This window comes from Microplitis demolitor, chromosome 8 (genome assembly GCF_026212275.2).
Source record: "Microplitis demolitor isolate Queensland-Clemson2020A chromosome 8, iyMicDemo2.1a, whole genome shotgun sequence".
NCBI classification, from domain to species: Eukaryota; Metazoa; Arthropoda; class Insecta; order Hymenoptera; family Braconidae; genus Microplitis; species Microplitis demolitor.
The window spans coordinates 20,745,649-20,760,500 of NC_068552.1; the positions used below are offsets into that span (position 1 = coordinate 20,745,649).

A 14,852-nucleotide genomic window follows, 5' to 3' on the forward strand; every position below is an offset into this window, starting at 1 on the left:
CGCCACCGGCATTGTACATATAATAAATGTACATAAACTGATAAATTTGTCCCATAGACACGATAAATCACGGAAAAAAAATTTATTTTTTATTATTTTATTATTTTTAGAGAGTATAATTTTTATAAAGTACAAGCAGTTTGTGAAAAGTATATGAATAAATATAATTGTTATTTTCCTCAATAAAACCATTAATTTTATTTAGTTAAAAGTAAAACCTACAATAAAATATTTGTTTTAAATTTAAATTCAAATTACATTTCGCGCGCTGGCATGTAAAATATTCTCCGTGAGTTAAACGCCTCCAAGTTCCTAATTGCGAATTAAAAGAACATCTTTTACTATAGTCAACCAGGCGGCTATACAACAATATATATAAGAAAAGTAAAGTGACAAATACTTTCAATACAGATCTTTTAATTCTTTATTATCACCATTTTGTTATCAAGTTTAATATCTAAAATTTAAAATTTATTAGTAGGTTAATATTTTTTTTTTATTCAATATGCTACCGATTTTTTTTGTACAATTACAACAACAATAATAATAATTTAAACGAATTTGTTTTTTTCCATACATGTGACGTGTTAAAAATTTATAAAATAAAGTAGTAGTAAAAACCAGATAAGGTAATTATATATTAAGTTTCACATAAAAATAATTTAGTGTTATGTATTTTAACGCAAGTAAATGATTATCAATATACAATTGGTATTTATTGTGACATGACGTGTTTTTGATTAAAAAATCTGTACCACAAAAATCTATATCATAGTATACATATATATATATATATATATTTATTTATTTATTTATTTGATTTGTTCGTAATACAGAATGAATAGTTATTGAATTATGAACGTATGAATTTATTGTCTAAGTAATGTTTTTAAATACTATATTAGAATTATAACATATGTGTATATTAAATGTGTGTTATTTTTAAATATGTTTTTATTAGTAATTATTAGATATTTATTATATTTTTAAATTATTAACCTTTTTTTTTTGCAGAATAATATCTAGCCATGCACAGTAAAAATTAATTACTGCTGATTGATTGATTACTATCAATTGATTAAATTATTATTATTATTATTGTTATTCATCTATATATCCAATAAAAATTCTAAAATGGGTTCTATCGCATTGGAGGAGTATGAATTAATGAAAGATGCTAAATACCGAGTGTAAGTATTTAATAAAAAATATTTTAATTTTTATACATCTATTATAATGATAATCTTAATGATTCAGTTATGTGTCAGCGGTAGATAAAGCATTGAAAAACTTTGAATATACAAGTGAATGGGCTGATTTAATATCAGCACTGGGAAAACTTAATAAGGTTTTATTAAACCATATGAAATTCCCTGTTATACCTCGACGTATAAAAATATCAAAAAGATTAGCACAGTGTATGCATCCAGCATTACCATCTGGAGTACATTTAAAAGCATTAGAAACTTATGACATAATTTTCAAATGTATGGGAACTAATCGACTAAGCCATGAATTATTTATATACAGTGCAGGTAGTAAAATTATTAATACCTGATTTATTATTTTTATTTAGTTAATTAACTAATTGAATAAAATTAATTATTTCATTTTATTTATTTATTATTATTATTATTATTATTTTTTTCTTTTTCATACAAGGGTTATTTCCTCTTCTTGGTAATGCTGCTATGAATGTGAGACCAACTTTATTGACTGTTTATGAAACTCATTTTGTACCACTTGGTGAACGATTGAGACCTGGGTTAAGTGGTTTCCTAAGTGGAGTTTTTCCAGGATTAGAAGAAGGATCCGATCATTTTGACAGGACAAATTTTTTATTGGAGAAAGTATGTGAAGGTGTAGGCTCTGAACATTTTTATACATGTTTATGGGATTGTTTAGCCGCAAATTCAAGTATCCGATTACCTGCTATATTATTTGTTTTATCTCATTTTAATAAAAAATTAACTATGGCAGAACAACCCCATGTCATGGGAACAAATATTAATATAATGGTATCTGCATTGATTGCTGGAATTCAAGATAATTCAGTACTTGTTCAACGTAGTATATTAGATCTTTTATTGATAGGATTTCCATTACATAGTTGCAACACTAGCAGTAAAAGTAATTTAACTAATTTTAATAATAATGATGATGATGATAACTGTAAGGTTGATGTTGGTGAAGAATATAATGACATTGATATGTTACTGTTGAATCACAGTGATATGGTATCATTACTTACTGCTGCTTTAGCAACTTTGTTAAGAAGAGACATGAGCTTAAATAGGCGGTTATTTTCATGGTTACTTGGTACTGAAGTTAAAAATAGTGGAACAACTGAAACAACAACAACAACAATAACTAGTGATAATACATTTACATCGACATCAATACTAAAAGTAACAGAGGCTAAAGACTCAATGACAGAAGTTGATAAAGATTCATCAACTTATTTTGATATGTATTCAAAAAAATTATTAATTGAAGCTCTCAGATCAATAATGAAAAGTGTGTGTGGTGATAGTGAAGAAAAGTCACGAATAATACAATCGTCATTAGATGTAAAACCATATAAAATATTGGTTTCATTGTTAGATAAACCTGAAATTGGTCCATTAATATTAGATGATATTTTATATGATGTATTTCGTACATTTTACATCGGTATTATGCGAAAACAAAAAGTTATATCAACAAATAATAAAAGTTTAATTAAATCACCTTATTGTCACGAAATAATTAAATCAGCAAATCTTTTATTTTCAAGTCAATTAGAACCAGCTTATGTGTGGCGTTATTGTGGACAATTAATTGAAAAAGTATGTATCGTTAAAGAAAATGAATATCGACATCAAGAACAGGAAAAAAATAATCATAAAAAAAAAACATCAGTAAATATTTCAATGTCTTGTTATCACGTACAACCTGTCGGAAATGGTATCCCAAATTTAATGGAACTGTGTATTTTAATTGAATTTTTACTTGAAAATGTTGATACTACATTTTTTGGTGATGTACCTTCAGATCATTTACCAGAGCTTTTTCATGAAATTATAAATCAATTGTTAGAACGATTATATATTTTTACATCGGTTGAAATAACTAACAGTCTTGTACTATGTAGTAAAATTTTATCAAAAATTCAACCAATGAAAATTTCAGGAGGAGGAGGAGAAGGAGAAGAAAAAAAAGAAAAAGGAATAAATCAAGAAATAACAGTTTTTCAACAAGAAAAACAACATAATTCTACAGATAATAATAATAAAGAATTAATGAATTATAGATTAGTATCAAAAAATTCATCACTTGAAAAAAGTTTGTCGGATAGTAAATTAAATCAACCTATAAAATTTTTAAATTTTAATAATATATTATCATCATCATCCTCATCAAATTCATCACCAAAAAAAAGAAGAGCTAATTCTGGTGGATTAATTAAAAAGAATGATAAAGAAATTAAAAAAAAATCTAGTAAAAGTGCATCCAAATTAAATGTTGAAATTTTAAATAACCCAGATTGTGATAATAGAGATGATAATCACAGTGGCTATGATGATAATGATAATAATGAAAAACATACAATACAATTTAAAAGTATAGATGACTCAAATATAAATTATTCAAAAATTAATAATGATGGTTCATTAAATAATGATGCAGATGATAATTCATTTATTGAATTAAATAATAAAAAATTATCATCATCATCATCATCGTCATCATCATTATCATCATCATCATCATCATCATCATCATCATCATCATCATCGTCATCGTCAGTAATAATTGGAGAATTATCAAAATCACACCATTACTGTTGTTCATCAGTATTGGGCAAGTGTCTTAATAAATATAAATTATTTTATGTTAAATTAGTTAGTGAACGAATATTATTATCTCAATTGAAAATCGATAAAACAATATCAAATATTTTTAAAACTCTTATAAAAGTATCAAATAAAAAAAATAGTAAAAAATCTTTAGAATCAATACTAAATTCTAAAATATTACAAGATAATACTAATAACATTAATCATAAATTAAATTCAGTTTTATTAAATAATGTTAAACAAATACCAGAAACAATGACATCATATTTGAATTTTTTAAAAAAAATTAATGACACTATGATAACTACGACAGTAGTTGATTTAAAATGGGAACAAGTTTTGAAATTTGCTTCTAAATTATTAGTTGAGTTATCAACTTTTTCAATATATTTTCAAAATTTTGATAATAACAGTATTACTATTGACAACAATGATAATGATGATAGTAATGATGTAAAATTAAATGATACAAAAACAAAAACAAATTCAATTAATTTATTAGTTTTACCAGATTGGCTTCAAGTATTGGTAATATGTTGTTGTTTAAGTAAACAACCATCACTTCAACTTACAAGCATTGCAACATTAATAGATCTTTTGGCGTTATCTTACAATGATAACTTTTCATCATGCAATCAGATTAATAGCAATAATAATAATAATAATAATAATAATAATAATAATAATAATTCTAGTACTACTGCTATCACTAAAGTAATAATAGTTCCATTATTGAAAAAATGGCATATTACTTATCTTATAGAGTATACAAATGTTTTTCAAATATTAGCATACTCATTATGGCAACATCTCGATAAACTTTCACCTCATAAATATCACGTACAATGTGTTGAATTATTATATGAATTACATTATTTATTATATCAATATCAATCATGTGATATTGTTGAAGATGTTATAGGATTAACTTTATCTGCAACAAATGCTGATGAAAGTGATGATAGTGATGATTATGATAATGATAATAATAATAAACAAGAAAGACAAAATGAAATTTACAATAGATTTGCCACTCTTTGGCATCTTGGAAGAGATATACGTATTAATAATTCAACAATTATGAAGATAGAATCTAATAAATTATTAGAATCATCATCATCAGTATCGGTACCGTTATTATCATTTAATAAGTTATTATTAAAAATGCTTGATAATCTTCAATTAAATGATAATTCGCCATTAAAATTACATGCGCAATCATGGTTACATCACTCATTAATTCGTGGTGACATTACTAGAATTGTAGATCCAGTACTTTTGATGTTACTAGATTCATCTACTTGTCGTATGAGTGTACTTCATGTTAATATTCAACACACCAATACTGTATTATCAATAACTAAAAATAGCAAAGATAAAAACATTATTGAAGAAAGTACTAAAAAAAATAAAAAATTATTATTATCAACGAAAACAACTATGACAACAATAAGTGATGATGACGATGATGCTAATGGTGATGATGATGATGATGATATAACTGCTGATGCTGCTAAAATATATGCCATCAGTTCAGTAGATGGTAATGTGATATATCATGTAAGCAGTAGTAATAATACTAATAATCAGAATAATAATATAAAAAATAAAAAAATTAATAAAAAAAATCAACAGTTGCAATCACAACAACAACAACAACAAAAACAACAACAACAGCAACAACAACAACAACAACAAAATAAACAATCATTAATAAATCCAGTGAATGTAAAACGTATTTTTGCAGTTACAACATTAGTAACGAAAAATTCTGCTAGTAGTAGTGGTCAACGTAAACAGCAACAATATATTACGGAAAAAAATCAATTTATAAAAGAACTTAAAGTCCCTCCTAGTATATCAAATAATTACAATATATCTGTATTCGTCAATCCAATGACAAATTTGAAAAATTCATCAATAAATAATCTGAAAAAGGCTACTGCAAATGATTATGATGATGATGATAATGATGATAATGATGATGATGATGATGATGATGATGATGATGATGATGATGATGATGATGATGATGATGGTGATGGTGATGATGATGATAATAATAATGATGATGATGATAATGATATGACAACAACAATGAGAATAAGGAAATCAAGTTTAAAAAGTACATTATCTTATAAAAAGTCATATCAAAGTAATGGTGGTGATGGTTGTAATAATAATGATGATATCGGTAGTACTAGCTTTGATGAGCGTATTTTAAAATCAGCAGTAATAAATGATAATGATACACAAGATGAGTCACAAAAATTAAATAGATGTTCATCTTTAGATTCAATTGAAAAAAATAATTTAATAAGTATGCCGTCTACATTAAATAAGGAATTGAAAAAAGGTTTAAATTCTTGTATTATGCCTATCACAAACAGTAATATTTCACGGGAAATAGTTGCAGGTGGTACACTTTTGAAAGGAAAATATATTAGTCATAATGAATTTTCTGCTACCTATATTACAACAACAACAACAACAACAACAACAACATCGTTAGCGACACAGATAAATACAAAAATTCCAGGTTGGACTACAAGTAATAATAATAATAGTAATGATGATGGTGATAATAAAAATCAAGTTAACAATGACAATGAGTTGAATCTTTGTACAACTGCTGAAGAATATTTTGATAAAAATAATTCTAGTATAATTGTTAAGCAAGTTTTAGATCAACTTGTAGATAATGTATTAGAGATTTGTGATAGTAACGATAGTAAAAATAAAAATCAAATGATTTATGCGGATAATTATAAAAAAAATAATTCAATAACTGATATAACATTAAAACCAATGAAAGCTAAATCTATAAAAAAATTGGGATCAATTAAAACAAAAATAAAAAAGAAAACAACAACAACAGTAGCAGCTGCTGCTGCAGCAACAGCAGCGGCAGTAGCAGCGATAAAACGTAATAATAATAATAATAATAATAATAATAATAATAATAACAATAATAATAATAATAATAATAGTAATAAGAATAATAACAATAACTCTGGTGTACATAATTTACACTCTCATATGCTTCTTTATTGTGGTGTTTATGATTCTATGCAAACACTTTACGCATTAAAGGCTTTAAAAGCACAATTACTTACAAATACTCGAATGTTTTTATTTGCCGCAGCAACAACTGGAATTTCAAGCAGTAGTAATCTTTTAATATTATTAGCAAGGCATCGTAAAAGTGTACTTGGTACAAGTTTTTATGGAGATATTACAAATACTAAATTTATATCAACATATAGAAGTAGTATGTATTTGGAGGTATTAATAACAGTATGTTTATATTTTATGCGTAGTTATTATCCAAATCTTGGACAAATGAGATTAACTGCTGAAGAAATAGCGGGGAATCGTCAAGTTCAATTAACAAGTGCTGAACTTCTTACAATTATATTGTCTGAATTAGTAACAATAGTACGAGATTCAGAACGTGGTTTTAGTTGTTATATTATTGATTTAATGGCTAAATGTAAATTACAAAAAATTATTCTTTTTTGTCTTGTATCTAGTGTATTAAACATGAAATACGTTGCAACAATGAAAAAAAAAAAAGATAATTTAACATTTACTGAAGAAATTGTATTATTCAATGATCCACCTTGTTGTTGTTCTTCTTCTTCTTCTACTTTTTCTTCTTTTTCTTCGTTATCTACAACAACAACAACACCACCAACAACAACAACAACAACATCATCATCATCGTCATCGTATAATCATCATAATCAACAACAAGAAAAGTTAATAATTAATAAATGTAAATATCGAACAAGTCATCATACAGAAGCTTATCAAATACAATTATTAAAGTTAATATTAGCAACAATAATATTAGAACATCAATGTAATAGTGGTGCCGGTAGTAATAATAATAATAATATTAATAATAGCAGTAGTAGTAATACCAGTGGTAATAATAATAACTCAACACAACAACAAAAATCTGGTGGAAGTGGTGGTGATGATGATTTAATGTCATCAACTTCAGCATCATCTACGGCAATGAATTTTAATAAAAATAATTTTTTATCAACTACAGCTGCTGATAATTTGGAATATATTCCTGGTACACCAATCGCTCAACAACCAATATTTCAAGCTAGTATTATAAGTGTATTAAAACTAAATCATATGCGACACCTTCATCAACATTGGACAACACTTATTACTTCAAGTCTTCCATATATGGGATATAGTGTATTTTTAACTCAATTAATAACATCTATTATTAATCAATTGTGTCACAATATAGAACAATTAGCATTTTATTATAATAAAAAAATTAATTTAAATACAAATAACGATAAAAATTGTAATAATAGTGATGACAATTATAATAATGATAACGATGATAATAACAATGACGACAACGACGATGATAATGATGAAAATATTGAATGTTGTTTACCGGTTGATTATACTGTAACTCATTTAGAAGCATTAACTTTTTTACTTCATTATTGTTTGCTTGATAATTCAACAGCTACACAACAACAAATAAATTTTAATCAACCATTTGGTGGTGGTTGTGGTATCAATAGTAATGGAGGATTATTTTACAATAGTAATAATATTTCAAGTTTTAATAATAGTAATCAAATATTTACAAATCTTATTAATGTATTTTCACCTACATCATTTTCAAATGAATCTTCTGAAACAATAACTGCAACAACATCAACGCCAATTCCAACAACAGCTGCAGTAGTATCAACAACAACACCAGTTAATGTAAAAGATAAATCTGTTACAAACAGTAATAATAATAATAACAACAACAACAACACTAATAATAATAATAATAATAATAATAATAATAATAATAATAATAATAATAATAATAATAATAATATTAGTAATAACAGTTTGGTAATGAATAGCAATGAACAAAATCTTATAAAAAGAGCGGTGTTGAGTCATTTACCAAGAATAATAGCTTCATTATCAACACTTTGGCAAGCTGTTCTTGTTGCAACAATACCATCACTACCAACAACAACAATACCAAATATGATGTCATCAACATCAACAGTAGGAAAAAAGAATAATAATATCAACAACAACAACAACAATAACATTAATAATAATAAACAAACATCAAGTTTGTTTGATGATAAATACAAAAGCGTTATTATTGGTAATCCACGTGTGGTTGTACATCAACTTTTAGAACTTATATCACCAATAGCTTTTCATCATGGAGTTAATTTCCTTTCCGCAGTAGCTGTCGCATGGCATGAAAGGCGATCTCATAATAATAATAATAATAATAATAATAATAATAATAATAATAATAATAATAATAATAATAATAATAATAGTGGTAATGACAATAGTAATAATAGTGGATTATTATTATTAGGTATAAAAAATATATTACCAGAAGCTTGTATTAATCAACAGGTAATTGTTGATTTAGTTGGTGCAATACGTGTTATGCCAATAGATACATTAATAAAAACAGTTAATCGTGTTATTAAAAATCCACCGTTAATAAATGGTGTACAAAAAAACTTTTCATTACAAGTGTCTGTTCTTGAATTATTATATGTTTATATAAAACAAACAAATATTTCATCACAATCATTAGTTGAATGTTGGAGTGCTCTTTTAGGACTTTTGCGTGATAGTCTTTCTACATTAACATTAACCGCATCAACAACAACAACAACAGCAGCAGCTTCAGCAACATCATCGTTGTTATCATCAAATGTAACTCAACAATTACCAGCGCCAGCACAATTTTTACTTTTGGCAATTTTAAATGAATATATTCAACGATGTAGTACATCATTAACAACTCCAAGTATTATGCAAGAAAAAAAAGATATTAGAGATCTTCAAGATATAACAACTAAACTTGTTGAATCTTGTTCAACGATAGCTGGTGCATGTTTAGAGCAAACAACTTGGTTAAGAAGAAATTTAGCTGTACGAGAAGATGTATTAATGGTAGCACCACCATCACCACCATCACCACCACCACCACCACCACCACTACCACCACCACCACCACCACCAACAACAACAACAACAGCAACAACACCAATAACAGGCAATCAACAACAACAACAACAACAATTAAATGATGAAAAAAATCAAGTATCTGGTGAATTGACATCATTAATATTAGGATCAGGATCAGGATCACTACCGCCAAATTCAGCTTACAGTGTTCGAGCTCAAATAGTATTAGCTGAAATATTAGCACCATTATTAGATATTGTATATGGTGCTGTTGATAATAAGGAACGTGTTATAACATTATTAACAAATTTAATGTATAATATAACACCATATTTACGCAATCATACTGTAAAAAATATTCCGTCATTTATTGCTTGTTCACAACTAACAAGTTCGTTATCAGGTTATCAATATACACGAAAAGCTTGGCGTAAAGATGTTTTAGAACTATTGTTAGATTCATCATTTTTTCAAATGCCTGTAGGATGTTTAACCTATTGGAAAATAATTGTTGATAATTTAATGACACATGATACAACAACATTTCGTGATTTAATGAATCGAATATCATCAAGTATATCACAAAGTAGTGGTATAAGTATATTTTCATCACGTGAACAAGAATATGAACAAAGAGCACAATTATTAAAACGATTGGCATTTGTAATTCTTTGTAGTGAACAAGATCAATATCATAAATATATGCCAGATATTCAAGAACGTCTTGCAGATAGTCTTAGATTACCTCAAGTAATTCCAACAATTCAAGCTCAAGTATTTTTATGTTTTCGTGTACTTTTAATACGTATGTCACCACAGCATACAACATCATTATGGCCAGTTATTGTTAGTGAATTGGTTCAAGTATTTTTATATATTGAACAGGAGCTTGGTAGTGGTACTGACAGCGAAGAATTTAGGTGAATATAATTATTATAATAATCATGCTTTTTTTTTTTGTTTGTTTAAAATTAACATCATTGTCATAACATTAATGTACGTGCTTTGGTGTTTGTTCATATAATTTGTTTTTTGTTTAATTACATTTTACGGATGCTTTTTTGGGAATATAACGGCTGGTGTATGGATGTTGTGTTGCAATAATCAAGTCGTTGCAACAGGTATTGTAATATAAAATAAAAAATGAAGTTAAAATATTGAATAATGATAAAATAAAATAATAATGAAAATTTTCAGCTCTCATATTAAATTATTGTCAGCATTGGATTCTTCGTGGACAATGAATGCTAGTAATGGATTATTATTAGGTCATGGACATCCTCATTGGTTACAATTACAATTGTCAGCATCAAAATTACTTGATTTAGCATTACTTTTACCAGCGCATAAGCTGCCACAGTTTCAAATGTGAGTTTAAATGGTTATTATAATAATTTATAAAAATATTATGATAAATAAAAATAATTATGCATATTTTATTATTGAATTATTTATAGGTATCGATGGGCGTTTGTTGGAGATGTAAATAATGTTACAAGTGAATATATTAGTAATACAACATTAAATTATGATTTTGTTCCGCATATAATAAGAATTGCAAAACTAATGGATAAAAAGGTAATACTAATACTAATAATACTAATAATAATAAATATTAGTTATATAATTAATGAAATATTATAGTCGATAAAAATATGTATGTTTTAGTTCTCTGAAGATAATAATTTGTTGCCGCCCGATAATGTGAATAAACGAAAAAATACAACAACAACAACAACAACAACAACAACAACATCATCAAATATTGAGAAAAGTATAGAACCAGGAAAATTATTATTAACAACAAACAAGATAAATTCATTAAGAGATTTACATAACTTTTTCACTGTATTAAGTAAAAAATCAGATACAGATCGGCGATTAGACATACCGGTAAATATAACGCATATAGAATCTGTTATTGAACAAGATTTTCTTGAACCGATGTTATTATCATCGACATTAAGTACATCTTGAACATCATCAATAGTTTCATAATTAACAAATCATATATATATATATATATATATATATATATATATATATATATATATATATATATATACATCGAGAATGGGAGTTTAAATGAGAATGAAAAGAAAAAAAAAAAAAAAAAAATATGTATATGACACCGAGAATTGACGAAGAAAACAACAAATGGTTCACATTAATGAGTAAAACAATGTTAATATAATTATGATTGTCGATAAAAAGTAATGTAAATGTAAATAATATTAACTTATAACGTTATTAATGTTATCATTGTATGTTGTGCAATTAAATGTATATTATATACATATATAGGCAGTTGAGAAATCTATTTAGAATTGATAATTACGTAAATAAGATAAAGATAATGTATATTATTTAATCACATTAATCGCGTGTGTACGTCTCCTCATTCGGTTGTGAATTAAAATAATTTAAGTAATATTCAGGATAAAAAAAAATGTGAATGTAGAATTGTAAATTAATATTGTAAAGTTAAATACTAAATTTAAAAAAAAAATAATTATGATAATAATATTAATGATATGAAAAGTAATATTTTTAATATTTATCACATGAATTGTCCAAGATAGTATGAATTGACAGAAATTTTTAGTAACTAATATTATCGCGATTACTATTACTATTATTTAAGATCTTTCTATGTTATTGTTTTTCAAACAGATAATTATAATATTGTTTAAATGACGATTCGTTTATTTTTATAATTTATTAACTACTTGTATAATAATGATATACTAGTTACGAAGGCAAATAAATAATAAATAATCGTTTAAGAAGGAATTAATAAAAATATTCTTAGAAGTGAGTAAAAAAAATTAATTCGAAAGCTATAAAGTTATAAATTATAGTTAGTATAAGAATTCATGGAAAGTGTCATTCCCATTTACCATAATTGATCCTGATATGGGTCTAAAATCAAAAAATAAATATTTCATAGGACTTTTTAGCGTTTTTCCTACTAGAAGTCATCATAATGAACAAAAAACGTTTATGGTATGATGGGTTATTCCCAACAGGAGCAAAGTTACGAGCTACTTGTTACAATATCGCATAGACAGTGTCATCTGCCTGTATCTGCCCGATGTCAATTTCTCAAAAAATAAATTATTCCCGGGACTTTGTACGGCCGTTCGTATTAGAGGGCATCACAATAAATGAGAGACGTTTATGTTATGGTAGGTAATTCCAAACAGGAGCAAAGTTACGGGCTATTTTTATAGAAAATCATCTCCACCCACTTCCATCCGAACTTAATATGGGAATTTTTTTTTTGAAAAAAAAAAAAAAAAAACAAAAAAAAAAAAAATGTTGATTCTCGAGCAAAATTTAAATAAAAATCCGAGTTCATTTTGTTATTTTCGGTGTATTTTCAGGGAAAAAGTGTTAGGAAAAAAATTTCATAAAAAAATTCAAAAGAAAGTTTGGAAAAAGTGAAAATTTAGGCGAAATCAAGTGAAAACTGGTAAAAACTGGGAACAGGAAAAACGTGGGAATCTGATCAAGTGTTTTGCGGGGAATGGGGCCGAAGGCCCCATGCGGGGGCGGTCCCACCCAGATTGGTCACGTTCCCTATCAGGTGGCGTTCCCTAAGGAACATGACAAACATGGAGAAATGACGTAGTCGTCAGCCATATAAACTTTATTTAAATTATGCTTAAATTGAGTGAAATTTATCTTCGAAGATATTGACAAAGTTGTAATAAAAAAGTGACTGAGGGGATATGAAAAAATATTATCTATTAAAAAAAAAAAAAAAAAAAAAAACAAATTAGGGGGGTGGGGGTGAATTTTTTTTTTCGAAAAAAAAAAATGATCCATTTTCGAGCAAAATTTAAATAAAAATCCGAGTTGATTGAGTTATTTTCTGTCTAGTTTCAGGAAAAGTGGTCGAAAAAAAAAGTTTAAAAAAAGTTCGAAAAAAGTCTAAAATCAGGCGGAATCGAGTAAAAACGGGTAAAAACCAGGAACACGAAAAACGTGGGAATCTGACCAAGTGTTCTGCGGGGCATGGGGCCGAAGGCCCCATGCGGGGGGGCGGCCCCAGCCAGTTCATGGTCACGTTCCCTAGTAGTTTGCGTCCCCTAAGAAACATGGTCTACATGGAGAAATAAGCAGTTGGTCACGTTCCTGAGTAGACAGCGTCTCCAAGAAAACAGCGAATGTGACAAATAATGTCATTTCCTTTCCCTTTCCCTTTCACATCCCCGTACTTTTCTAAGTTTTTATGAGGAAAAAAGTTGAATTTCCGTTAAAAATAATAGAAAAAATGTCTAAAAAACGTTGAAAAAAACTAAGAAAAAATTTCCAAAATTTCAAAAATTGTTTTTTTAATGAATTTTTGAGTTTTGTGAGTGTGAAACGTGGGGGTCAGTAATGGATCCCCCTCCGCCTCCCGCGTCCCACCCTACGCCGAGTATTCTAAGCCTCGGCCCCCTCGATTTTCTCGGCCATATGAACTTTATTAAAATTATGGTTAAATTGAGCGGAAATTATCTTCGAAGATATTGACAAAGTTGTAATAAAAAAGTGTCGGAGGGAGTAGAGAAAAATGTTGTCTATCAAAAAAAAAATAAATTTGGGGGGTGGGGGTAAATTTTTTTTTTGGAAAAAAATGATCGATTTTCGAGCAAAATTTAAATGAAAATCCGAGTTAATTTGTTATTTTCTGTCTAGTTTCAGGAGAAGTGGTCGATAAAAAAAAGCTTAAAAAAAAGTTAGAAAAAAGTCTAAAATCAGGCGAAATCAAGTAAAAACGGGTAAAATCCGGGAATGGGAAAAACGTGGGAATCTGACCAAGTGTTCTGCGGGGCATGGGGCCGAAGGCCCTATGCGGGGGGCGGTCGGCCTATGGCCGCCCGCAATAACCGGCCTTTGGCCGGAAGATTGTAGGCGGCCTCCGGCCGCCTAGGGAGGCGGTCCAAGAAAAAGTTTGGTCACGTCCCCAACCAGACAGCGTCCCCTAGGAGACATGACCAACATGGAGACGTAAATAATCCGCCAGATTCTTTTCCT

The 14,852-nt window shown here is 27.6% G+C and overlaps 1 protein-coding gene across 5 annotated transcripts; it reads left to right on the top strand.

Moving 5' to 3' along the window:
* The first annotated feature begins 360 nt into the window (after nt 1–360).
* On the top strand, nt 361–11,868 carry LOC103572696 (protein dopey-1 homolog). 5 transcript variants are annotated; one of them, XM_053741310.1, is made up of 9 exons: nt 361–481; nt 609–629; nt 1,015–1,190; nt 1,258–1,535; nt 1,663–10,747; nt 10,937–10,948; nt 11,025–11,195; nt 11,285–11,405; nt 11,496–11,868. In XM_053741310.1, exons 3-9 carry the CDS (start codon nt 1,135–1,137, stop codon nt 11,802–11,804), a joined length of 10,032 nt encoding a protein of 3,343 aa, XP_053597285.1. In that variant the 5' UTR covers nt 361–481; nt 609–629; nt 1,015–1,134; the 3' UTR covers nt 11,805–11,868. The 5 variants fall into 5 exon arrangements, with proteins under 5 accessions (XP_053597285.1, XP_053597286.1, XP_053597287.1 ...); XM_053741311.1 differs by having other exon boundaries at nt 612–629; XM_053741312.1 differs by having other exon boundaries at nt 361–477.
* The last annotated feature ends 2,984 nt before the right edge of the window (nt 11,869–14,852 follow it).